The sequence below is a fragment of the Thalassophryne amazonica genome, chromosome 5 (assembly GCF_902500255.1).
Source record: "Thalassophryne amazonica chromosome 5, fThaAma1.1, whole genome shotgun sequence".
Classification (NCBI taxonomy): domain Eukaryota; kingdom Metazoa; phylum Chordata; class Actinopteri; order Batrachoidiformes; family Batrachoididae; genus Thalassophryne; species Thalassophryne amazonica.
The window spans coordinates 59087336-59113004 of record NC_047107.1 but is presented as its reverse complement, the minus strand read 5'-3'; the positions used below and the strand labels follow the sequence as shown (position 1 = coordinate 59113004).

At 41.8% G+C, this 25669-nt stretch overlaps 1 protein-coding gene across 3 annotated transcripts in view; it reads right to left on the bottom strand.

Annotated features, from left to right (window-relative positions):
- The window catches only part of pcsk5b (proprotein convertase subtilisin/kexin type 5b), a 330784-nt gene that overhangs the window by 187016 nt on the left and 118099 nt on the right, over nucleotides 1–25669 (bottom strand). For all 3 annotated transcript variants that reach the window (XM_034170406.1, XM_034170404.1, XM_034170405.1), the window contains exons 9-10: nucleotides 23943–24043; nucleotides 6742–6845 (exon numbers count right to left, since the gene is read on the bottom strand). In XM_034170406.1, coding sequence (XP_034026297.1) covers nucleotides 6742–6845; nucleotides 23943–24043 — 205 coding nt within the window. The remainder of the gene's footprint in view (nucleotides 1–6741; nucleotides 6846–23942; nucleotides 24044–25669) is intronic.

Sequence of the window (25669 nt, the reverse complement as noted above, 5' to 3'; positions counted from 1 at the left end):
TTTATGTGTTGGAGTCTCTCCTGAGGACTCCAGACAGCCCTCACCATCCTGTGATTCCACACGGCCCAACCAGCTCTCGGCGAGAAGGGACGGAGCTTAGAGGGACACCCTTGCAGATGAAGTCCACGTTCCCCCAGGGTCTGAGGTGCAGAAGGCACTGGTTGGAGAATCGTACAAGCCTGTGCTGATGCAACTTTGAGTTGAGGCCTAGGTTGTTGATCCAAATCTGTAGGGGACATAAGAACAGAAGTCCCAAAGGTACCACTAGCGACACTGCAGTCAATTTGCCCATCAACCGGAGCAGCAAACAAAAAGGCAGCGTCATAGCCCGTTGAATGCGTGAGATGAGACGAATTACATCGTCCACTCTCTGCCGGGATGGCGATGCAGTCAGTCAGGTTGTTGATGGCAATGCAGATGAAGGTCGTTTGTTGACTGGGAACAAGAGAACTCTTTGCAAAGTTCACTGTGATTCCTAAATGAGAGACATGGTTCAGTAGAAGAGCTGTGTCGTTGTGCGCCTGCTCCTGAGTCGGAGCGCAAACAAGCCAATCGTCTAAGTAGGGTAGGATTCTTAATCCAAGAGCTTGCAGTGGGGCTAGTGCTGGAGCCATACATCTGGTAAATGTACGATGGGCGAGAGAGAGGCCGAAAGGAAGCACCCTGAACTGGTATGCTTGACCTTCGAAAGCAAAGCGGAGAAACTGCCTGTGATGAGGCGCCACTGGCACATGGAAATAGGCGTCTTTTAAGTCGATACTTGTGAACCAGTCTCCTGGTGTCATAGTTTGAACATTTGGACATTTACTGTGCGGAGCATGTGAAACTGCAGCACTTTGATATAACGATTCAGATGTCGGAGATCGAGGATAGGACAAAAGCCACCATCCTTCTTTGGAACAAGGAAGTAAATTGAACAGAACCCCCTGAGCTGGTCTGAACTGTGAACTGGCTCTATGGCCCCCTTGTCCAGGAGTTCCAAAATCTCCTGTTGTAGGGCGGCAGACTGCACCGAGTCGGAAACAACAGTCATCCTCACCCCATTGAACTTTGGAGGACGACATCTGAACTGAATTCTGTAACCTTCGAACAAGGTTGAAATGACCCATGGGTCTTGAACTTGAGCCTCCCAGTGGCTGCGCTGATTTCGTGAAAAACGGCTGGGGACCAAACGTTGGCAGTCAGACCCGACCACCTCTGTCTCGCATCCCTGAGGACCTCTGGACGCGATTACTGGAAGCTCTGTGAAACCGTTCAGTTCTCGGGGGTCTGCCCATAGGCTCCCGAAAGGCAGGCCACTGGGAGAGCTGGCCCTCAACTGCAAAAGCACGTGCAGCTCTGGGAGTCAGAGGAAGCCTGGATGTAGAGTGAAAAGCTGTAGCACGTCTGACTGGCTGAGGTCTGGAAGACCGGTGTAGGTCAACAAACTGTTGCTGAGATTTACTAGCCTCAACAGCACGCTCCAAAGTTTGTTGGGCCACAGGTCCAAATACTTGGCCTGGAAGAACCGGCAGCAAATGGAGTGTGCCTCTGCAGGATTCGGACAGGGGGACTGCGCAAGCCACATCTGACATCTAGTGATGGTAAGGGTTGACATCAGTCTGCCAAGCTCTCTGGACATATAAGCAAAGGTTTGGAGTGAGGCATCACTAAGACTTTGCGTAGCATCATGAACCTCTGCCTCCCTCAAAGACTTTGAGAGGGCAAGGGCTAAATGGGACAGTGAGTTGCCTAGGCGACCGATGCGAGCAGCTATGTCATAGCTTTTGGTGAGGAGGTCATCAGTGACCCTACATTGAGGTTGTGGGCAGCGGGCATCTGGCCGAGCAGCATCAGCTGGAGCCACAACCAGGTTCGCAATAATGCTGTCAACGGCAGGCATACAGTTCAGACCATACTGCGCCAAATTACACATAGAGCTAAGGGCTCTGCAGTCCTGCGATAGATGGGTCAATGATTTGGGGTCTGCCCAACATCGGTGGAACTCCTCGATATATGGTTGTGAAACTGGAACGTTGAACTCAGGCTTCTGAGTGACTTTGAAAAAGGCACTTGAAGCGGTGGTTTCCGCAGGGGGATTGTCGACCCCAAGCCTGGATAAAGCCAACTGAACAGCTTGCTTGACAAAGGATAGTCCAGGTCCGGTTTGCGGCAGGGACTCTGCCTCAAAGGTGTGAGAGCCCACTAATGAATGGCTTGGAGAAAGATCCCTCTCATCCTCATCCTCCACACAGTTTATATCACTTGTCATGTACAAGGAATCAGTCGCAGCAATAGACACGACATCTTCCTCCTGCTGAGTAACTACACTGGTCTGATCAGCCTTATTAGGGACAACAGGAACTGTCACCGCATCCCTAGGCCGACCTTTTCAGCCAAAGCATGGTCATGAGTAACCTTCTTAGCAGAAGGGGCTCCTGCATGTGGGCATTTACGGCGCTTTGGTTCCTTACTGGGGCTGGAGGCCAAAGTCGCACTAGATATTCCACTTTCCAATGCCGCAAGTCTAGCAGATCTCTCTGCCAGTGGCATGCTGGCACAATTAAGGCAGGCATCGCCAGTCAGGGCTTCCCTCAGGTGTCCGATCCCAAGACACGAGGGGCAAAACATATGTCCATCTTCTGGGCTCAAGGGAGCCAAACAGGTACTACAGCCATGCAACAAAGGCCCTGTCAACATTGTGGACTGTGTGCAGATGGCCAACGCAAGCCCTGACTGTTACAGATGGAAAGACAAAGCGTGAATCACACGCAGTGTAAATAGTAACACGAGGCACGGAGCGTGAAGCACTCACAGCCGTCGACTTGACACGAGGCACGGAGCGTGAAGCACTCACAGCCGTCGACTTGACACGAGGCACGGAGCGTGAAGCACTCACAGCCGTCGACTTGACACGAGGCACGGAGCGTGAAGCACTCACAGCCGTCAACTTGACACGAGGCACGGAGCGTGAAGCACTCACAGCCGTCAACTTGACACGAGGCACAGAGCGTGAAACACTCACAGTGTAAAAGCTAATACAAGGCCCGGAGCGTGAAATACTCACAGCCACAGTAATAAGACAATGCACACAGCCGAAAAACTCACAGCCCAAGTGCTAAGTCACTTAGAGCAATGATGACAACACTAGCTGCTAGCGGAGCTGTTAAACTTAGCAAAATGGCAGCATTGCGGATGAAGTACTTCAAGGAGTGGAAAATACTCACGGCAAGCCCAACACAATACACTATACTGGTTCTGATACACACACTACCACGTAGTTAAAGGGGTTAGTGACACAACTAAACAAATAGCCAGCTTTCATCGAAACAACACAGCTAATGTGCACAGAGGAAAATACCCAGCAGGGTAGCGGCAAAGGCGCGCACCCGGCGTTTAGGAAGGTGTACTCACGACAGCCGTCAGTCAAAGAATACAAAAAACGGTGAAGCCGTGTCTCGCAGCCTCTGGAGGACGTGTGCAGTGCACGTAGCTCCAACCAAAGGTGGGTTGCGAGGCTACAAGCGAGAGCGGCAATCGCAGCTAAATGCGTTCTCAACCTCTAAGAATGCGAGAATGTAGAAAAGAAGCGAGCGCTGGGTGCGTCTGGTATATAAAGACAACCAGTGATGTCACCCAGGTCACATCCAATGGCGTGACTTTGTTGGTATATATTCTCGACCTCTGTGCTGCGCACATGTAGTTATCCAGGTGCTAAAGCACCACCCTCTGGCTGTCAGGAGGAATGAAATAGAAGAGCAGGCACCCGAACAGGTGGCAATGGAGCTGTTAAGCAAGACTGAAAGGTTTTTAACAAACTGCTTATCAAGCATCTTTTATATGCAGAACTCAAATTCAAGAGTCAAAGTAATGCATACAGATTTCTGTTTCTTCTTTTTGCATTTCTTCCTGACACAATACATCCCACCCTGCATTGTCAATGTGAAGGTAGCCTACAGCGATGTTGTGTGCTGCATTTATGTGGTGTGACAATATTTGTTGAAACTGTTTAATGTGGAGCAACTGTGCATTCAAACTTCTCAAGATACTAAACACTGATTCTGACACTCAAATTAGAAAACACTATGGTAGTTAATGAAGAATGTGGAAAGACTTTTGTTCCTGACCATTTTCACAGTTCAACCTACCAAGAAACCCCTAGTGATCTGAATGCCAATGATTTATTTTAAACATTAATAAAACACATTTCTGGAAAATACACAGACTACATTTCCCGTTGTGTCCTCATTCTTGATGTGATGTGTATAATTACAGGCATAGGCGACTCTGTCACATGAATTGAGGGTTATTTCAAAAGTGTATGGCCTCATCCAAAAACAGAAAAATAGAAGTTTATTGTCATATACATGGAAAAAACACAGTTTAACTGTATAATGAATAAGGTTACTTGCATATCTCCTACAATAATAAAAATATAAACAGAATAAGAATAATACAAGCAAAAAAGTACTGTAATAAAAGTAATTACTATTATTATTCATTTAGTGCTTGACCAAGGTTGTTTTTGCATTATTTTTTCCAACAGTCACTTCTGCCCACATCAGTGCAACAATGTTGATGCGTTCCAATTATTGTTAGATATCTCTGAACAAGTACAGGGGGAAACAAGTGCACTTGTTTCCCCCTGTACTTGCCCCCCACCTTGAGTCTGGTCTGCTTGAGGTTTCTTCCTCAAATCAGAGGGAGTTTTTCTTTACCACTGTTGCCTGTGTGCTTGCTCTAGGGGTTGGTAAGATTCGACCTTACTTGTGTGAAGCATGTTGAGGCAGCTTTGTTGTGATTTGGCGCTATAAAAAAAATGACAAATTGAAACTGAACTGAAAAAGTGTATAAAAAACAAACAAATAAAAGCAAAAAAAAAAAAAAAAAAAAACTGGACACTACACCATTGTCTCCTGCAGATGGACGGATGCCAGGAGGAGGTGTTTCTAGTTTGGAAAGTTTCCAGTTCAAACCCCACCCTTGCCCATTCTCCAATATGGAGTTGCATCAGGAAGGGCATCTGGCATAAAACATGCCACATCAATATACAGATCCACCTCAGATCTGCTGTGGCGACCCCAAGTGAAAACAAGAGAGAAGATGAAAGGATTTACCATCTTTGGACAAACACATGAACGTCCCTATTTTGGATGAGTAAATAAAAGTGAACTTCGTTCCTCATGTTACGTGGACTCAAGCTTTCCTGAAAAAGGTTGCCTACCTCTATGGATAAAACACAAGAGGTGTTTTAAGAAGGGTTTTTCTTTTAACTTTCCTTTTATTTTCCCTGACTTTTTATTTTTATTGTTTTACAACTGCAACAACAAAAAGACATTCCTTGGGAATACATTAGAAGTAGAAAGAATAAGGGCTTACATGGAAGAAAGAAGAAGAAAAAAAAAACACAAGGGAACAGTCTCAGAGAAGGGAACAGTCTCAGACAAGCTATCTCACAACACATCACAATGAACAGTACAACTCGTTTAGTTTCGTAAGTACACAATAACACAAGTCCATCTTTGAATGAAGGAGTCCATTCTCAGCTGCATGCTCGTGGTCATTTGTTCCATTTTGTAGATCTGTGTTAGTTTATGAATCCACTGTGTCTTGGTTGGTGCCTCTTCCTTTTTCCAATTTATGGTATTTTTTAGTTTTTAACTATCAATAACTGTATCTTTAAAATGCATATTTGTTTTGAACTTAGTTTATTTTTAGAAATGGGTACCAACAAAAACATCAGTGGGTCTGAGGGAATTTCCAAATGTAAAATCATTTCTATTTCTACATTTATGTTTTTCCAGCATTCCTGAATTAAGGGACAGTCCCAAAAAACATGCGTCAGATCTCCAATCATCCTACAGTTTCTCCAGCAAAACTGTTGTGATAGTGTTTTTAGATATGGAGAGGTGACTAGAGGAGTACTGAATTATTTTATTAATTTACAGTTAAATTCTTTACACATTTGCCCTTGACATTTTTCCTTGACGTACAGTGTGTTCTGTGGGGTGTCTGTCACAAGTCTTTTGTAGATGTTTGAAACATGTTTCTTACTTAGAAGACCTTTTTCTACCTACCGCATTTCCTTCATTAAACACCTGACCTTAAATACAGGCCTGCCTCATGTAATTGTCAGGTCAAAACTCCGCCAGAAAAAAGAAACGCCTGCCTTAAATACATGACCCTGGTCTTATTTAAAGGCGGGGTCACATATGTTAGCCGCCAGACGTCTCTGCCTGGCTGATTGTCTATGTGAGCAGTCACAGGTCCAAATGGCAGCCTTCTGCTCAGGAGTGTGTGCTGACGGACAATATACCAGTAACTTGACTTCTGGGGGTGTGAGTCCTCCTACCAGATTAATTTTCACTGTTTCAATTCTTCCTAATAGGGAGAGCGGGAGGACCTACCATCTTTAAGAGGTTTCAAGCACATTTTATCACATTTTTGTCAGTCGAATACTGATCAGTTACACAACAGCCATTTAAACTACAGCTTTGTGGCTGTATGACTCCCTCAATCTAGGTTGCAAAGTCACACCAAGGTCAAAGTCAAACTCATCTAAGATGCTCATGTAGAATACTCCCATGTGCAGTTTGGAGATTATTTGACAAGCCAATCAACTCACATTCACAAACTGGTATGACAGATTGATTATCAAATTGTATTTGTAGTAAGATTTGACTGTAAAGAAATATCTGGCTTACTAGAGAAACAAGTTGAGTTCTTTGATTTGGTCTTGCAACTGTATTTAAATGGACATACCATTGTAACCAGCAGCATTGGTCTTCCAATCAGGAGCACTGAGATGTCCGGGTCTCGAGGTTTTTACGATGATGTGCTGAACATCTCGCCATGTTAGAAGAGGACTAGTGAACAAAACACACAAATGATACAAGGTAATGAAACAAAACCCAATTAGAGGACAAACAAAGATCTTCTTATCAAGAATTAAGAGCTATAAATGGCATTTTAAACATTAACAGAGCAGCCAAGAACCATTTTCTATGTAAATATTTACTGTCTTAATGGCATTCTGTGCAAAGAATGAATCAAAACTGCTTCTGTACTCTGAGCTTTTCTGTCCCCTTGTTTACATTTTCAGTCTGGTCATGCATACACATTTAGAAAGAGACACCAGTACTGCAGATTTAATGCCAAACGTGGCTGGTATGAGTATGAACATCTTTGAAGAAGTTTGCTTTTAATATTTGGTGTGAATCCATATTTTCACTTATTTCATTTTGTATGAAGCATCGGTCATGGTTGCGACTGTCAGTAACATCACAGATGCAAACATAAACCTTTCGAACATGCCTCGAACCACAGGATAGATTTAATTATAGTCTTCAGTTTTGTGCTAGATTTTTGCTAATCCTTGTTTTCAGCTTTTTTTGGCTAGCATATTCATTATGGAATCATGGTCATAACCATGTAGCTGCTAATTTGGAATCAATATGTTCCCTCTGACTGAAGGTTGTAGTTTGATTAATAGACTTCATCACTCAAACCCAAATGTCGCTTATTTCTCGAGTGATTTCCTTCAGTATTTTAGTTCTTTTAATACACCATTTATTATTTCATATGAAAAGCACCTATCTGGCTTATTAACTATGAAAGTAACTGTATTTAATGTGTTGTACTCAGACAAACATCAATGGTGACTAAGTCTGAAAACAAATGGACACAACCTGACTGTACAACTAATTAAGGTTTCAGGCTAAATGCTAAATAAATTCATTTCTTTTCATTTATTTATACAGGAAAAGGTTAAAAAGCACAATTGCACATTACCCCAGGCCTGACTCAGTAACACTGTTTTATAGCAGGTTCCTGTTTTACGCACAAACCGACACACAAACATTTCATTCAATCATTTGGACACCTAACATGTACAGCATACAATATGCTGTGGTTTTACGGTCTCTGTATGTTTCTTTTTTTGAGGATGGGGGGGCAATTTTTCTAGCTTTTTTTCCCCTCATAGGCACCAAATAGGAAATAGGGAAAGACACAGAGAGAGACGTTTAACAAGGGATGCTGTGGCTGGGGTTTGAATGTCGGATACTAAAGACCACACATATCAGCATGTGGTAAATACTTTTACCCCCTCAGCCACCAGTGCACCATCCTACAGTTAACTTATAAATTACTAAGAGCAGAATGATTTAAAACAGGAAATTAATAATAAAGAAATGGGCAAAAGCCTATAATTCTTTTTTATTGCTAAAAATAGCAGTTCTGTGTTCTTTGAAGGGGAATACCACATGGAATACATTTGAAAGTCAATTCAGATAATAGCATGGTGAAGGAAAGGCAGACAAAATGAAATAAAAGAACACAAAGTTTAGCAGGAAAGATCTGCACAACAAAAGTAAGGGCAATGAAAGTGGATTAAAAAAAGAGTAATACGGAGAAGGTGGAAGATGACAGAGGTATAGATGGGGCTCTGAGATACTGGTTTGTTCATCCCTACTTTCTCAGATCTCATGTGAGATCCATTACAGGATGGCAGCCATGTGCATCCGCTCTTTGATGTCCAAACGCTACATTAAAAGGGGGAAAAAAAAAACATTGAAGAAGTGGGTCACCATGTTTCCTGGGATTTCTTTCTATCTCATATGCCAGCCAAATGCGCCGTTCTGTCCCCGTGTTCATCATCTGAGACCACCGGGTTCTGCACAGCTCAAATACAGCTGGACGAAACTGGCATGAAAGGTCTGAATCCCACTGCCACCACACAGACATTAATTTAAGAAGACAGGCATAATGTGAGACAGAGCGCGGTCATGAATCTGGTCCGATCCCAGTATGCACAATGGTCCATTTTGCAGAAGTTCGTCTACATTTTTCTCTAACTAAAGAAACTTCGCAGGTCAACACAGGCTTTACAGAATAGACACAAAATACACCTTTCATGCTACTCACCATCTCGCCAATTTTAGGGACGAACACTCTTTGGGAAGTTCTTCTGTACTCAATACATCTAATGTGTAATGTTCAAAAAGATGTGTTTTTCTTTTTTAACTTACAGTCCAACAGACTATTCACAGATACCCCAACCTGCTAACAGTTGTCAAACAACTGAAGAACATATACTTAACAGCTGAAAATAGAATATTAGTAAACAAGTCAAGTAATTTAAAGGATGGTAACACAGATAAGTGCTTCAAAAAGTCAGAATAATTAATGTGGAGATCAATATTAATGAGCTCAGCTGCCACTGTGTAATTATGGTTCCATAAATGTTTTATGGTCATTAATTAAATGAGACTTTGGCTTCGTTATCTAGGCCAAGACAGCCTCCTCATAAACAAGCTGATACTAATTAACATACCAGTTCCTACACAGAGGAAGACCACTGGCATAAGCAAACCTGCAAGCCTAAAAGGTTTTCTGGTGCTTTTCTCAGGTGGAATTATGGCTAAAAACAGATGGGGAAGGGGGATAAGCAAAAACCCAAAAATGTCAATCTTCCACTTCAGCAGTTCATACAAAGATGGAAGATTACTCAAAATTCTCAACTTTGTTCACTGTAAACCTATGTCTATATCTTGGATTTGAAAGCAGATAAATGCAGAACAAACAAAACTCTTGTCCATCAGGCCCTCCTCGGATTTGTTAAAACTCTGGATGGTATAATACCACCTTTTCACATCCTAAATTATACAGATTGTGGAACCTTCATTATCTGCCAACACAATACTCAACAAACACCTTTTCCTAGTCTTAAAACAACTAATCTGTTTCAATAAACAGTCTGGATGTACTTTGTTAATCTAGCCATATAACAAAAAACTCAGACTGTGAAACAAATATTCTACTTCCCTAGAGCACCTGTCATACCATGACAGATCAAGGAAAGGTATGACTAGTTGATGCAAATTTTGGATGTTCATTTTTGTCCTGCAAAACTCCTTTTCTCAATTGTTTATGTTCTTCTCAAATGATGACTGCCAAGTCCATCAGAAAGTTTTGTGCATGCTCAAAACTTTGAGCTGACATCAGCTGGAGAGCTTTCCTGGTGCCTGCACATTTATCGTTTTGTCCTCTACTTGTTTTTATTTTTATGATACTCATGCGTTTATATCCCGTGGCTGTCTGATAATTTAGGCCTTGACCACATGGATACAAAATCTTTGTTTTTTAGTGTTCCATAAACATGGCACAGTTTCAAGATTTATCTGCGTCCACACTAAAATGCTTAAATCCACCAAAAAAGCTATAGTACATATGCGAGGCCTGTAGGTGGAGCAAGTGCATTTTTCCGTAATTCACTGGACTTTCTACAGCTGGAACACACACACACACACACACACACACACACACACACACACACACACACAGAGAGAGAGAGAGAGGGAGAGGGAGAGAGAGAGATGAGCTAAATATTAAATGATTAATTTTCCATACTTCAGTTCAGTTCAGATCCTGTCCTTAGGGTGAACTAATTTCTGTCTCAAGGTGTTAACCGGTTTAAAGTAAACTGGGATTTTGTGATGTCTGAAGATCCTCTGTAGTTTTTCCCCTACTCCTGCTAAATAAGGGAGAGACACTCCTCTTCTTCTTGTCTCCGTCTCCTGTCTATCTGGTCTCTTTGTTTTCTGGGACTTCTGCACTTTGTCCAGGGACCATCGTGGGTACCCACATACTGTGAGGGCTTTCCGTACAAGTTGTTGTTCTTTAGCCCTTCCCTCTGCAGTTGTGGGCACCTGTTGGGCTCTGTGTTGAAGAGTCCTGATCACCCCGAGCTTGTGTTCAAGGGGGTGGTTTGAGCCAAAGAGCAGATATTTGTCAGTGTGAGTGGGTTTTCTGTAAACCTCTGTCTTTAGTTCACCCTAAGGACAGGATCCCTAGTTACAAACAGAGCAATGTAGTGTATTATATCAGATGTCAGGAAAACTGTAATGAACACTACATAGGTGAGACTAAGCAACCTTTAAACAAGAGGCTATACCAGCACCGCAGAGAGGTCACCAGTGGACCTCAGTCTGCAGTTCATCTCCACCTGAAAGACACTAACCACACGTTTGAGGACAAGGAAGTTAAAATCTTAGCCAGAGAAAAGAAATGGTTTGAGAGAGGTGTCAAGGAAGCATTCTTTGTAAAACAGTTGAAACCCAGCCTTAACCGGGGGGGGCGGGTCTCAGACACGCTTTGTCCCGTTTACAATGGGGTACTCAGGTCAAAGCAGTTTCAGTCTTTTGTTCATGGTAATGAGTCATTCACGTCATCAGGAGAGTCGTCAAGGGAGCCATCAGGGGAGGCTTCCATCCCATCATTAGGAGAGTGCTAACTAGAGCACAATAGGTGCTAATTAGAGCTATTGTTTAGTCACTAGCCTATAGGAGTCGGCCTCTCGGTAGGAGGGGTCTGGTTAGGTTAAAAACTCCAGCTTTTGTTGGCTTCTGGTTTATTCTTCTCTACAGGAGTCAAGACAGAAGTCAGACTACCAGAGCAAGAATTTTAGCTGAGGAAGCTTCTGTGATTTGAAGCGAAACGTCCTCACGTCAAGCAACCCAGTCCAGTCGAAGATTCAAGCTTCTCTACTATGGAAACCACCTGGACAACTGAGAGCCTACACAGAAACATAGAAAAGGGGGTGTTCACAATAATAGTAGTGTGGCATTCAGTCAGTGAGTTCGTCAATTTTGTGGAACAAACAGGTGTGAATCAGGTGTCCCCTATTTAAGGATGCTTTTGTTTTTGAAAGCCTGAGGAAAATGGGACGTTCAAGACATTGTTCAGAAGAGCAGCGTAATTTGACTAAAAAGGTGATTGGAGAAGGGAAACCTTATACGCAGGTGCAAAACATTATAGGCTGTTCATCTACAATGATCTCCAATACTTTAAAATGGACAAAAAAAACCAGAGACGCGTGGAAGAAAACGGAAAACAACCATCAAAATGGATAGAGGAATAACCAGAATGGCAAAGGCTCACCCATTGATCAGCTCCAGGATGATCAAAGACAGTCTGGAGTTACCTGTAAGTGCTGTGACAGTTAGAAGACGCCTGTGTGAAGCTAATTTATTTGCAAGAATTCCCCGCAAAGTCCCTCTGTTATATAAAAGACATGTGTAGAAGAGGTTACAATTTGCCAAAGAACACATGTGGTTAAAAACAAAAACTGTGGTTATACAACTAAATAGTAGTTTAGTGATTCACAGGATTGTTAAAAAAGCAGTTTGAACATAATAGTTTTGAGTTTGTAGCATCAACAGCAGATGCTACTATTATTGTGAAACACCCCCTTTTCTACTTTTTTTTTTTTACTAATAGCCCAATTTCATAGCCTTAAGAGTGTGCATATCATGAATGCTTGGTCTTGTTGGATTTGTGAGAATCTACTGGTACCTTGTTTCCCATGTAACAATAAGAAATATACTCAAAACCTGGATTAATCTTTTTAGTCACATAGCACTACTATTATTCTGAACACTACTATAATCCTGGACTTCAGGAAGAACAGGGCTGACCTAGCCCCGCTCTACATCCAAGGGGACTGTGTGGAAAGCGTCAGCTCCATCAGGTTCGTGGGAGTGCAGCTCTCTGACAGCCTCTCCTGGACTGCCAACACCACAGTGGTGGTGAAGAAAGCCCAGCAGCGACTCCACTTCCTGAGGGTGCTCAGGTTGAAACAATCTGGAGGAGAAGCTGCTGGTGTTGTTCTACTGAGCCACCATCAAGAGCATCCTGACATACTGCATCACAGTGTGATACGGGGGGTGCACAGCAGCAGACAGGAGAGCGCTGCAGGGGTGATAAAAATGGCCCAGGGGATCACTGGTTGCTCTCTGCCAAGCCTGGAAGGCATTGCCAGCTCTCGCTACCTCAGCAGAGCTGCCAGCATCAGCAAAGACAGATCCCACCCCAGCAACCACCTGTTTTACCTACTACCCTCTGGCCGACAGTATAGGTCAATCAAAACTAGGACAAACAGACTCAGGGGCAGATTTCTCCCCAGAGCAATCACTGCACTGAACAATAACAAATCACTCTAATCTGCACCTTCAAGTTTCTTGTGCAATATCTGTAAACCATGTGCAATTTTCCTGTGCAATATGATTCCACAGTTGTATATAATTCTCATTTTACTTGGTCCACATTTTATTTTACCTTATATTTATATTAGTTGTACATATACTCTGAATAAGTTACCATTAAATTTCACTATCTTTTATTTGGCTAAAAATTACTTGCACCACGGAAAGTACCTTTTTGGAGTTGCACTCAAATGCCATTGTAATGCAAATTACAATGACAATAAAGGCAATTCTGATTCTGAGATTCTCAGATGTCAATAATGGCACTACCAGCTGAGAGCAAGAGAAACTGGTGGAATGACGAAGATGCCGAAACGGGTGAATTAAATCCATCATATGAAAGCATTGATGTGGATTATGATACAGAATTACTCAATGTAGTTGACCAGATGGAGAAATCTGTGGGTCTGCCCACACAATTTCCAGTTTGGCATGAAGACGCTCTTGCTATGTTAAGCTTCGCCGACCGATGTAAATATTGAAATTACTGCTGTGATAACTGATAAATACAATACTAACAGTGATTATTTGATGACTCGGGACCAGGAATCTAGCAACATTTACCTAAAACTACGATCTGTGCAACAGTTTTATCGAACTATATTATTATGCGGGTTTAGATGTAGCCGTCAGTGTTGAAGCGGCCTTTCGCTGAAAACACGGATCCAGGTCAAATTACTTACAGACAAATAAACGCAAACAACGGAATTGGATTAGAATGGAATAACCCCCTTGTGACTGTAAAATCCAGCATCAGCGTCCACAAATCATCAGACAACAGCGTTATTCTCTAAATGTACTCAATATATTAACACATGCCGTGTGAAGGGTTTTGTGCAGGTGCTTCAGCCTCATGGCAGTTTAAAAAAAATGCAGGGATTTTGGTCCACTCCTCCATACAGATCTTCTCTAGACCTTTCAGGTTTGGAGTTTCAGCTCCCTCCAAAGATTTTCTATTGAGTTCGGGTCTGGAGACTGGACAGGCCACTCCAGGACCTTGAAATGCTTCTTACGGAGCCCCTCCTTAGATGCCCTGGCTGTGTGTTTGGGGTCATTGTCATGCTGGAAGACCCAGCCATGACCCATCTTCAATGCTTTTACTGAGGGAAGGAGGTTGTTTGTCAAAAATCTCGCAATACATGACCTCATCCATCCTCCCTTCAATACAGTGCAGTCGTCCTGTCCCCTTTGCAGAAGAGCACCCCCAGAGTATGATGTTTCCACCCCCATGCTTCACGGTTGGGATGGTTTTCTTGGGGTTGTTCTCATCCTCTAAACATGGTAAGCGGAGTTGATTCCAAAAAGCTCTATTCTGGTCTCATCTGACCACATGACCTTCTCCCATGCCTCCTCTGGATCATCCAGATGGTCACTGGTGAACTTCAAACAGGCCTGGACATGTGCTGGCTTGAGCAGGGAGACCTTGCTGCCCTGCAGGATTTTAAACCATGACTGCATCATGTGTTACTAATGTAATCTTTGTGACTGTGGTCCCAGCTTTCTTCAGGTCATTGGCCAGGTCCTCCTGTGTAGTTCTGAGCTTTCTCAGAATCATCCTTACCCCACAAAGTGAGATCTTCCATGGAATCCCAGACCGAGGGAGATTGACAGTCATCTTGTGTTTCTTCCACTTTCTAATAAATAATCATAACAGTTGTCTTCTACCAAGCTGCTTGCCTGTTGTCCTGTAGTCCATCCCAGCCTTGTGCAGGTCTACAGTTTTGTCCCTGGTGTCCTTAGACAGCTCTTTGGTCTTGGCTATGGTGGACAAGTTGGAGTGTGATTGACTGAGTGTGTGAACAGGTGTCTTTTATACAGGTAACAAGTTCAAACAGGTGCAATTAATACAGGTAAAGACTTAAAGAAAAATTAACAAGTCTGTGAGAGCCAGAATTCTTGCTGATTGGCAGGTGTTCAAATACCTATTTGCAGCAGTAACATACAAATAAATTATTAAAAAAAAAAAAATCATACATTGTGATTTCCGTTTTTTTTTTTTAGATTATGTCTCTCACAATGGACATGCACCTAAGATGAAAATTTCAGACCCCTCCATGATTTCTAAGTGGGAGAACTTGTAAAACCGCAGGGTGTTCAAATACTTATTTTCCTCAATGTAGCTCAGCATCAGTTGCTGAGAAGAACATGACTTTACAGGAGCAAGAGGAACTAAACTAACTGAACTGAGACAAGATCATGGTTTAATCCTAAGCTTTGCTGACCTACCTTTGGACAGTTTTTGGCTGACTGCTGCAAAGGAGTTCCCCATTCTGTCAAGCAAGGCTATTTCAACATTACTCTCATTTTCCACAACATATCTGTGTGAGCTGAGCTTTTCAACCCTGACTGCTATCAAAACTAAAAATAGAGAGAGACTGAGAGCTGCTGATGAAGAGCTTTGTGTGTGTCTGTCTTCAATTCCTCCCAGTATCAGCTATGTGTTCATCTAAACAGGCCCAGGTTTCACACTGAGTGAGTATATAGGGTGTCCCAAAAAATATACATTTAAAACACTCGGTTTGACCCTTAAATGTTACAAACGTAATCATTTATGTTTCTTTTTTACTTGCAGAGACCCTGATGTTTATGTTGATGCCAAGCATCGATGCATTGAAGGAAAACATCAGCCAAGAAATCCAAAACATTCCTCAGGACACTTTCCCCAAAGCGTTTGCAGACCGTAATTGGCCAATGCGGGGCCTACATTGAACATGTTGTCTAAGAGACTGACAAAATGCAGGGCCAGTATTGACATTGGTATGAAAAACTTGAACCTTTCAGCTTTCTATCCAGCCATAAATTTATTTCCTGGATATATGCTTTGACCATTTTCTTTGCTGATAAAATGTTGCATATTTTTTGAGACACCCAATAAATTAATTAAGGGACCATATTGTCATCAATAGGCTAAAAAGTGTCATTTTATATACATTTTTGGTTGGTGGTGTGCCAATGGATTTTTTCAATGTAAAAAAATGTGCCGTGGCTCCAAAAAAAAAAAAAAAGGTTGAAAAAGGCTGGTCTAGACATGTGCCAAATATCATGCTTCTATGTATAAATCCACAATTGTTTGATATATTTCACATATCTGATATATTATAATCTACTGTTGTTCCAGAAAAACAGTTTAGTGAAGACTAATGTGATGGTGTCTTGATGCGTTTATCGCGGAATGGTCATCAGCTTTCATTCAGTAGATACCAGCTGATACGGCTGGCATTGCATAAAGCATTTCTCTAAACTGTTTCCCTTCTTTCATCCTCTTTTCACTTTGCCTGTGTGCATGCATGCAAGTTTGTGCATGTGAGCAACTGAATGAACAGAGAAAAGGAAAAAGGAACAATAAAAAAAATATCGTATCAGTAACAAGACACGTCAGCCATGAAGGGAGATGAACTGAGAGCAAGCAGGAGAGAAGAAAGCAGTAGAGAAAAAAGCAATGTGTGATAATCCTGTTGAGAAAACAGGTTTATATGCCCAGCACTGCCCAGAAACCCAGAATATTTTCTATTGGCAGGATTTGGATTGGATTATCTTGGTTAAATAAAGGAGCCACAGTTAAGTGAGCACTTCAGTGCAACAATGGAGTTAAACTCAATTCTGGATTCAAAGTCTCTGTAGGTGCAGTGCACACTTTCCACATCATGAATCTGTCACAAAATCCACACTCTATCAAGTTTAAAAGAGGGGCGGGTGATACCACTGATCTGACTCTCAGAAAAAGCCCTGTGGCACCTTCTGGACGTGAGGGCAGGGAAGGACAAAAAAGAACCAGAGACAAACTGCTTTTAAATAGGAGGCATTTTACTTTCAAAGATGGTGCCACCTCTCCAGGGAGGGGAAAAAAAAAACAACATGAAAGCCAAAAACCTTTGTGAATAGTCATTTGTTGCAAACCACTGGAAATAAAAAAGCTCCAGAATGTTCATGCCACAAAATGCCTTTAATAAAATCAAAGCGGTTTATACTTTTAAAGGTGTGCAATAAAAGATACTGTACTGTTCAAAAGTCAAAATATTTAATAGGGACGTTGTGGTAGACAGAAATCACACGTCACGGTTCAGTATGAGTTCGGTTTTTACATACAGTAGCTTTAATATGTGAGCAGCAGAGAGCTGCCGTTTTTGCATTGCAGGAAAATCTAAATGGAAACTTTCTTTTTTCATTAAATGTTTATGAATTGGATTACATCTCATTCATGTTAGGATGAGTTGACTGTGCAGCGCATTGTGTTTTTTTTATTGTTGTTTTGTCATGCAAAGTATCAATCAAAAAACTACAACTCATAAACCCTCACTCTGTACAGATTTGAAATCATTGTATGCAGTGTCGCTACTCTGCAGCATCACTACTCTGCAGCCACCTCATCTGTGAAATTTTACACTAATTCATAGAAAATGTCAACTTTTATCATAAGTTGTTTGCGTTGTCTGTGTAAACCTAAATTATTGGACTGATCTCATACGATGACAGTGATTCAACAGAAATGCAGATTGGTACGTTTTCACTTTTAGTTTCATATTACAGAAGAAAAAGGTTAACCAATTCCATTTATACTTCCAAAGTTTCTGGATGGAATAATATGATCATTTGCTTCAACTGGCTCACTCGCAGTTTCCTCTGTTTGTCTCTGGCTGACTATGCCTCCTGCAGAGAGCATGAAACTAGAGTGATACCTAGGGCTGGGTATGGAGAACCAGTTCTTTTTGGGCATCGTTAAGAAATGATTCGAGCCACCGATATCAATAGCCTTTTTGCTTATCGAGTCCCTTACTGGCCCTTCAGAGCACCCGTTGTTTGAGGGTGTTTGTTGGGAAAATGATCATTTCTACATTGATTACAGACCCTGCAGCGGGTCTGTAATCAACCGTTTCTGCGGCGCAGCTTTGCTTTGATCCTTGAACCAATGAAGCAGTGCTTCGATCTACAATCTGCTGCTTCATTGGTTCTTTATTTTATTTCACTTTATCTTAATTTTTCCTAGCGAAAACCCTAAAGAGCATATGTCTGTGAGTAATATTTACTTTTTGTATGTTAAACCAACCTGTTATGGTCTTCTGAAACAGTTTCTGCAGCGCGGCTCTGCTTTGAACCTGAACCAATGAAGCAGTGCTCCGATCTGCTGCTTCTTTGGTTCTTTGCTTCACTCCTCTTCAGAAGCGGCATGTCTGCTTCTTAACCCCTCTCAAAGCAATACAAGGGCTGTCCATAAAGTATAGGTCCTTTTTATTTTTTTCAAAAACTATATGGATTTCATTCATATGTTTTTACGTCAGACATGCATGAACCCTCGTGCGCATGCGTGAGTTTTTCCACGCCTGTCGGTGACGTCATTCGCCTGTGAGCACTCCTTGTGGGAGGAGTCATCCAGCCCCTCGTCGGAATTCCTTTGTCTGAGAAGTTGCTGAGAGACTGGCGCTTTGTTTGATCAAAATTTTTTCTAAACCTGTGAGACACATCGAAGTGGACATGGTTCGAAAAATTAAGCTGGTTGTCAGTGAAAATTTTAACGGCTGATGAGAGATTTTGAGGTGACACTGTCGCTTTAAGGACTTCCCACGGTGCGAGACGTCGCGCTGCGCTCTCAGGCGGCGTCATCAGCCTGTTTCAAGCTGAAAACCTCCACATTTCAGGCTCTATTGATCCAGGACGTCGTGAGAGAACAGAGAAGTTTCAGAAGAAGTCGGTTTCAGCATTTTATCCGGATATTCCACTGTTAAAGGAGATTTTTTTAATGAAAGACGGCGGCACAGGAAAAACACCTCCGTGTTGATAACCATTTGTAAAATCCAGGCGGCTTTTGATGGCTTTCAGTGGAGTGAGTATATGAGAAATTGTTTAACAGCTGGACATGTTCCAACTTGTCCTTAAGGCTTCCAACGGAGGTGTTTTTCCTGTGGCGGAGCGTCGCGGCGGCTGCGTCCCGACGCGCGGACCCGTCCGCACGGACCCATCCACACGTCTTTCATTAAAAATCTCCTTTAACAGTGGAATATCCGGATAAAATGCTGAAACCGACTTCTTCTGAAACTTCTCTGTTCTCTCACGACGTCCTGGATCAATAGAGCCTGAAATGTGGAGGTTTTCAGCTTGAAACAGGCTGATGACGCCGCCTGAGAGCACTGCACGACGTCTCGCACTGTGGGAAGTCCTTAAAGCGACAGTGTCACCTCAAAATCTCTCATCAGCCATTAAAATTTTCACTGAAAACCAGCTTAATTTTTCGAACCATGTCCACTTCGATGTGTCTCACAGGTTTAGAAAAAAATTTTGATCAAACAAAGCGCCAGTCTCTCAGCAACTTCTCAGACAAAGGAATTCCGACGAGGAGCTGGACGACTCCTCCCACAAGGAGTGCTCACAGGCGAATGACGTCACCGACAGGCGTGGAAAAACTCACGCATGCGCACGAGGGTTCAAGCATGTCTGACGTAAAAACATATGAGTGAAATCCATATAGTTTTTGAAAAAAATAAAAAGGACCTATACTTTATGGACAGACCTCGTATGTCAATCGTGAGTCACTTTTGTGCAAGTGACTAACTGGGACTTCTGTCTTGTTGCGAGAAAGAAACGAGAACCGTCCTTCGTTCCGTTGCTCCAAACTCTGCACTGCTCTCTACTGAGTCAAGTTAGAAAGATAGAGTGCACTCGGAATTAATAACTTCAAAGCGAATCGCCGTTTATATTAAATGACACCTTTTTCCAAATGTTGTAATGCAACCAATAAACTGCAATTGATGTTTTTTTTCCTCCCAAAATGAGACATCCTGTGCTGATGTGTGGTAGCCCAAGACTGTATGGCTGCAGACTCCAGCAGCCATCAGAGTTCAGCTCAGACGTATGGAGAGACTTTCATGACATTAATGTCTACAAGGAAATGCGTTTGACAAAAACTACAGATTTTGTTTATTTCTATTTATGTCTAGAGATCAAGGATCCAGTGACCAATTTCATATTTTTATTCACTTTAAGACTCAATAAAATGTTGACATAGAAAACCTGTAAAGCCTACTTTTAGTACAGAGAAAATTCACATGAGGTATCGATAAGGGAATCCGATCGATAAGCGGAATCGATAGCGATAAAATCTTATCAATACCCATCCTAGTGATAGCATCTGTGGACAGAGCAGCACAGCTCTTTGAAATGTCAGTGACTTGTGGAAATATACACCCACGTCTATAATCATACTGTGCAGAGTTGTACTGTGTATTCTGCATACAGTTCTGTGCGACAAACTGTTGCATGTGTACCGTACAGCATTGTGACACCCCTAATGGTGTCTAACTGTAATTAGAATGGGTTAAATGCAGAGGATAAGTTTCATTGTATGTACAGTCTGTACAATTACAATAAAGGCCCATCCTCTTCTTCATAAGGTTTTCTAGGGCTCTCCTGTATTGGGTGGGGAATCTGAGGTTGTAATCAGGTTTCACAGTCATTTGTTACTGTGTGATCATCACTAATTGCCTTTGTGTTGTGTTTGTGCAGGGCACAAACAAAGAAACACGGGTGTTCTATTTCTTAGATATTTCTTTTACCTCAGACCAAGGAGTTTATGTTTTCACCCATGCCTGTTGGTTGCTTTATTCCTTTGGTTGATGAAATGGTGAAGATGAGAGACACATCAGGATAAGTAGGGAAAGAATGAAATTTTGAAGAATTCTGAGCAGGATTATGCAAAATTACTCACTTAACATCAATGAAAACTGGTGAAAAGTTTTGGCCAGGCCTGGAATAGAGCCTCACAAAATTTAAGATAGTTGACAACAAAAGGGCAGAATGAGAACTTTTTTTAAGTATGTAAACAAAGGGTTTTAAAGAGTGGCAGTATGAAGCCACAGTGGTATCCTTGTAAGTATCTATATTTGTGAAATCTATGTGAAACTTTGCACACTATGATCGCTGGGATAGACTCCAGCTCCCCCGCGATCCTTAATTGGAATAAACGGGTATAGAAAATGACTTAATATACAACTATGACACAACAAACTTTACATGATAAGACTAGAGCAGGAGAAAATGATTTTGCACACCGTAACAGTAACATTTATATTTAGAACACTTCTGTAAATGTAAGTGGTGCATGTTATGACATCATTAAGCGGTTTTCCATAAGCCCCAAGGTTGTGATATAGTTATACTGCAGGTGTGCTACAGTTATCCTATGATTACACTACAGCTGTTTATCCACACGTCATACTACAAAACTCTCTTTGCGTGTTGCTCTGTCATAGTTATAAACCATGACTTTCCAGGATGTTTGTCTATGAAAGTGAAGAGTCACTGATTCACCTCAGGGAGCTTTGGTAGCTGCTCTTTGCTTGTGCGCTTTGATGAGTTGTGCCAAGATCTGTTCCCTCCCCAGAAAACCTCTCACTTTCATCATTAGGTGATGGAAGTTTACTACTAACCTACTACTACCTCAACAGCAATGCACCAGGTGCCAGTGCATCCAACAGGACAGGTGCCTTCCAGCAGCAGAGTTGAACAGGCCTGTTTTAGAACAGATCATCAAGATGGAGCACTCAAATTGAAATATAGATTCACTTGGGGAAAGGAAGAAAATGCATTCATCATCAAGCAAAAATCTGACATGTAAAAATTAATACAGAAAAACAAAGAGGAAAAAAACCCTTCAGTACATCAATATTAAGGATGAGGTGAGAGTACAAATTATTGGTTGTTTGATACAGTAAGCAATGTTGTGTGGCATGACTGCCACACACCTGAAGGAGTGTGAAAGTCAACTGGTTAGTAATATCCACCAGCCAACAACATGAGCAAACAGTATCACCTCATCTTTGTCACCACCACACATCTGGTAAGTTTTAAGTGAAACATAATCATATTTTCTCATGTTTAATCCAGTAAAGGTCATGTTAGACTGCAGCCTGTCCCAGCATGCATTTGGGAAAGAGGACTGACGCAATCTAGATGAACACATACTGATAGATGAGCAGTCACCCTAGTGCTTAAAACTGGGGTTAATTTAGAGGCATCAGTCATCAGAGCATTCAAACCTCAAACAGAAAAGTCTTAGATCAGGCTGAACAAGAGCCAGCTTATTAAGACGCAACAGTGCCAATCGCTGCTCCACCGTATCACACATCTCACATTGTTACAGACAGTGTTACAGACATATTGCCCTTTCGCCAAACAAATTCAGCCCGCAGAAAATAAATAAACAGATTGGATTGTGTGCAACAATTCCACCAAATAATTCACCTCTGGTAACCAAAGCCTTTAATTCTGCCCTTATAGCAGGCCGACCGTTTAAGAGGAGGATTCAAAAGGCATCCACACAACTGTGTGGACAGTGATGCATTGGTGAGAAAACGGCTCACACGCTCCACTTCTACAACCCCTGGCAAAAATTATGGAATCACCGGCCTCAGAGGATGTTCATTCAGTTGTTTAATTTTGTAGAAAAAAAGCAGATCACAGACATGATACAAAACTAAAATCATTTCAAATGGCAACTTTCTGGCTTTAAGAAACACTATAAGAAATCAAGAAAAAAAGATTGTGGCAGTCAGTAACGGTTACTTTTTTAGACCAAGCAGAGGAAAAAAATATGGAATCACTCAATTCTGAGGAAAAAATTATGGAATCACCCTGTAAATTTTCATCCCCCAAATTAACACCTGCATCAAATCAGATCTGCTCATTGACATTGACCCTATGTGTCTTTTTGCAAGGAATGTTTTTGCAGTTTTTGCTCTATGGCAAGATGCATTATCATCTTGAAAAATGATTTCATCATCCCCAAACATCCTTTCAATTGTCCAAAATATCAACATAAACTTGTGCATTTATTGATGATGTAATGACAGCCATCTCCCCAGTACCTTTACCTGACATGCAGCCCCATATCATCAAGGACTGTGGAAATTTACATGTTCTCTTCAGGCAGTCATCTTTATAAATCTCATTGGAAAGGCACCAAACAAAAGTTCCAGCATCATCACCTTGCCCAATGCAGATTCGAGATTCATCACTGAATCTGACTTTCATCCAGTCATCCACAGTCCACAATTGCTTTTCCTTAGCCCATTGTAACCTTGTTTTTTTTCTGTTTAGGTGTTAATGATGCCTTTCGTTTAGCTTTTCTGTATGTAAATCCCATTTCCTTTAGGCGGTTTCTTACAGTTGGGTCACAGACGTTGACTCCAGTTTCCTCCCATTCGTTCCTCATTTGTTTTGTTGTACATTTTTCGATTTTTGAGACATATTGCTTTAAGTTTTCTGTCTTGACGCTTTGATGTCTTCCTTGGTCTACCAGTATGTTTGCCTTTAACAACCTTCCCATGTTGTTTGTATTTGGTCCAGAGTTTAGACACAGCTGACTGTGAACAACCAACATCTTTTGCAGCATTGCGTGATGATTTACTCTCTTTTAAGAGTTTGATAATCCTCTCCTTTGTTTCAATTGACATCTCTCGTGTTGGAGCCATGATTCATGTCAGTCCACTTGGTGCAACAGCTCTCCAAGGTGTGTTCACTCTTTTTTAGATGCAGACTAACGAGCAGATCTGATATGATGCAGGTGTTAGTTTTGGGGATGAAAATTTACAGGGTGATTCCATAATTTTTTCCTCAGAATTGAGTGATTCCATATTTTTTTCCTTTGCTTGGTCTAAAAAAGTAACTGTTACTGACTGCCACAATCTTTTTTTCTTGATTTCTCATAGTGTTTCTTAAAGCCAGAAAGTTGCCATTTGAAATGACTTTAGTTTTGTGTCATGTCTGTGATCTGCTTTTTTCTACAAAATTAAACAACTGAATGAACATCCTCCGAGGCCGGTGATTCCATAATTTTTGCCAGGGGTTGTAGATCAATGAACACAGAGAACAAGAGGCCACTGCAGGAAATGCAGAGGGATGAAATGAAGGATGAGGTCAAGTGGATCTTACTTTGCCTCCAGGGCCAGAGCAATAATGGCTGCAGCCATGGGAGCCGAGGCTGACGTTCCCGTGTGACTGTCTGTGCACCGGTGTCTCAGGTCGGTTGTGGTCTGCAGGTAAAGGAGAGGAGAAGCAGAGTGACAAGAGGGTAAAGATGAGAGTTAAAAAAAAACAAGAAAGAAAGAACAGAGGAGAAGGAAAAAGAGGTTTGACAAGATGAGAAGAAGGAAAGTGAAAAAGGATGGAAATAAGGAGTTATGAATGATGGAAGAAAAGAAAAGAGGATAAAGAGGATTTGACACACCTGAGAGCTTACATTCGAGCTTTGATGCAAAACCTCACTACAGGGGGCAGAGGGGCGCACACAAAAAGAGTCACTTTTGCTCTGTATGCACCACTCTGCATTTAATCATTAGTGATTGATCTCTGCTCCCCTCCACAGCATCTCTTTTTCCTGGTTCTCTCCCTCAGCCCCAACCAGTCCCAGCAGAAGACTGCCCCTCCCTGAGCCTGGTTCTGCTGGAGGTTTCTTCCTGTTAAAAGGGAGTTTTTTCCTTCCCACTGTCGCCAAGTGCTTGCTCACAGGGGGTCGTTTTGACCGTTGGGGTTTTTACGTAATTATTGTATGGCCTTGCCTTACAATATAAGGCGCCTTGGGGCAACTGTTTGTTGTGATTTGGGACTATATAAATAAAATTGATTGATTGATTGACTTTCACACAAATTTAAAAATTAATTACGGGCTAAAGGACGTGCCAAGAACGAAGTGTAACAAGTAGCAAACTGTGGTAAAATGTCTTGTTAAAGAATGTACTCAGATTAATTGTGTGGGCTAAACTCAAACAAGTACACAAACCAAAAAAAAATAAAGTCTGGCTGAAACGCAGTGCGAGCGCTCACAGGATCTTTCCTGGTCCAAAATATTTCATATACTGTTCATACTGGATGAGCATAATCCTACATGCTTCAGTTAAGTGAATGGGGTACAAGACTAACTTTCAGATACAGAGAGCAGATTTTGTGTCACTATGTTCCCCGTCTGCAGCATCCGGGCGAGGAATGTAGCAAAACGCTGCCAGACAAGCAGGCTCACAGAGGCCAACTGTCACTGTCCATCCCAGTGGGTCATGGGAAAGGTTCGATGGCTTTGGGTCAGATCGGGTCACTAATGCAGCACCAAGCTTCCTCGAGCTATAGTTGTTCCTCTTTTGAATACTTAGAAGTATGAAGCGTATGCACAAACGTGAAAAATTCCAAATATTGCTCACATTCTTACAAACTCCAAATCCAGACATTAACTCTACTATCCAGGACTGGGTGGGAGACAAAAGTGCAAACACCACAGATTTAAAACTGGGAAAGAGAAATTAAATCCAAATATCACTTAGGCAAAGAAGGTGCTGCAGCTGCAAGATGGACATTAGAAATTAACAGGTTTTCTGTTACAGCGATGAAGTTACAAATTTTTAAACACTATTGATCTGTGTGGCAGTAACATCATAATACGACTATAGTATGCCAAATCAAGTTGTATCTTCTTTTTGCAGATAAATATAGTTGCACTGTCGAATGTTAAAATGCAAAGATTCCATCATTCCATGACCGTGCACACAGAAACTCCTCCACTACAGCGTATGTATGAATGTGTGCTTCATGCAGAAATACTGGTCTGTGACCAGTATGCTGTGAAGTCTATCAAATATTTATGTAATAAAAAAAAAGATGAAAATTAATTT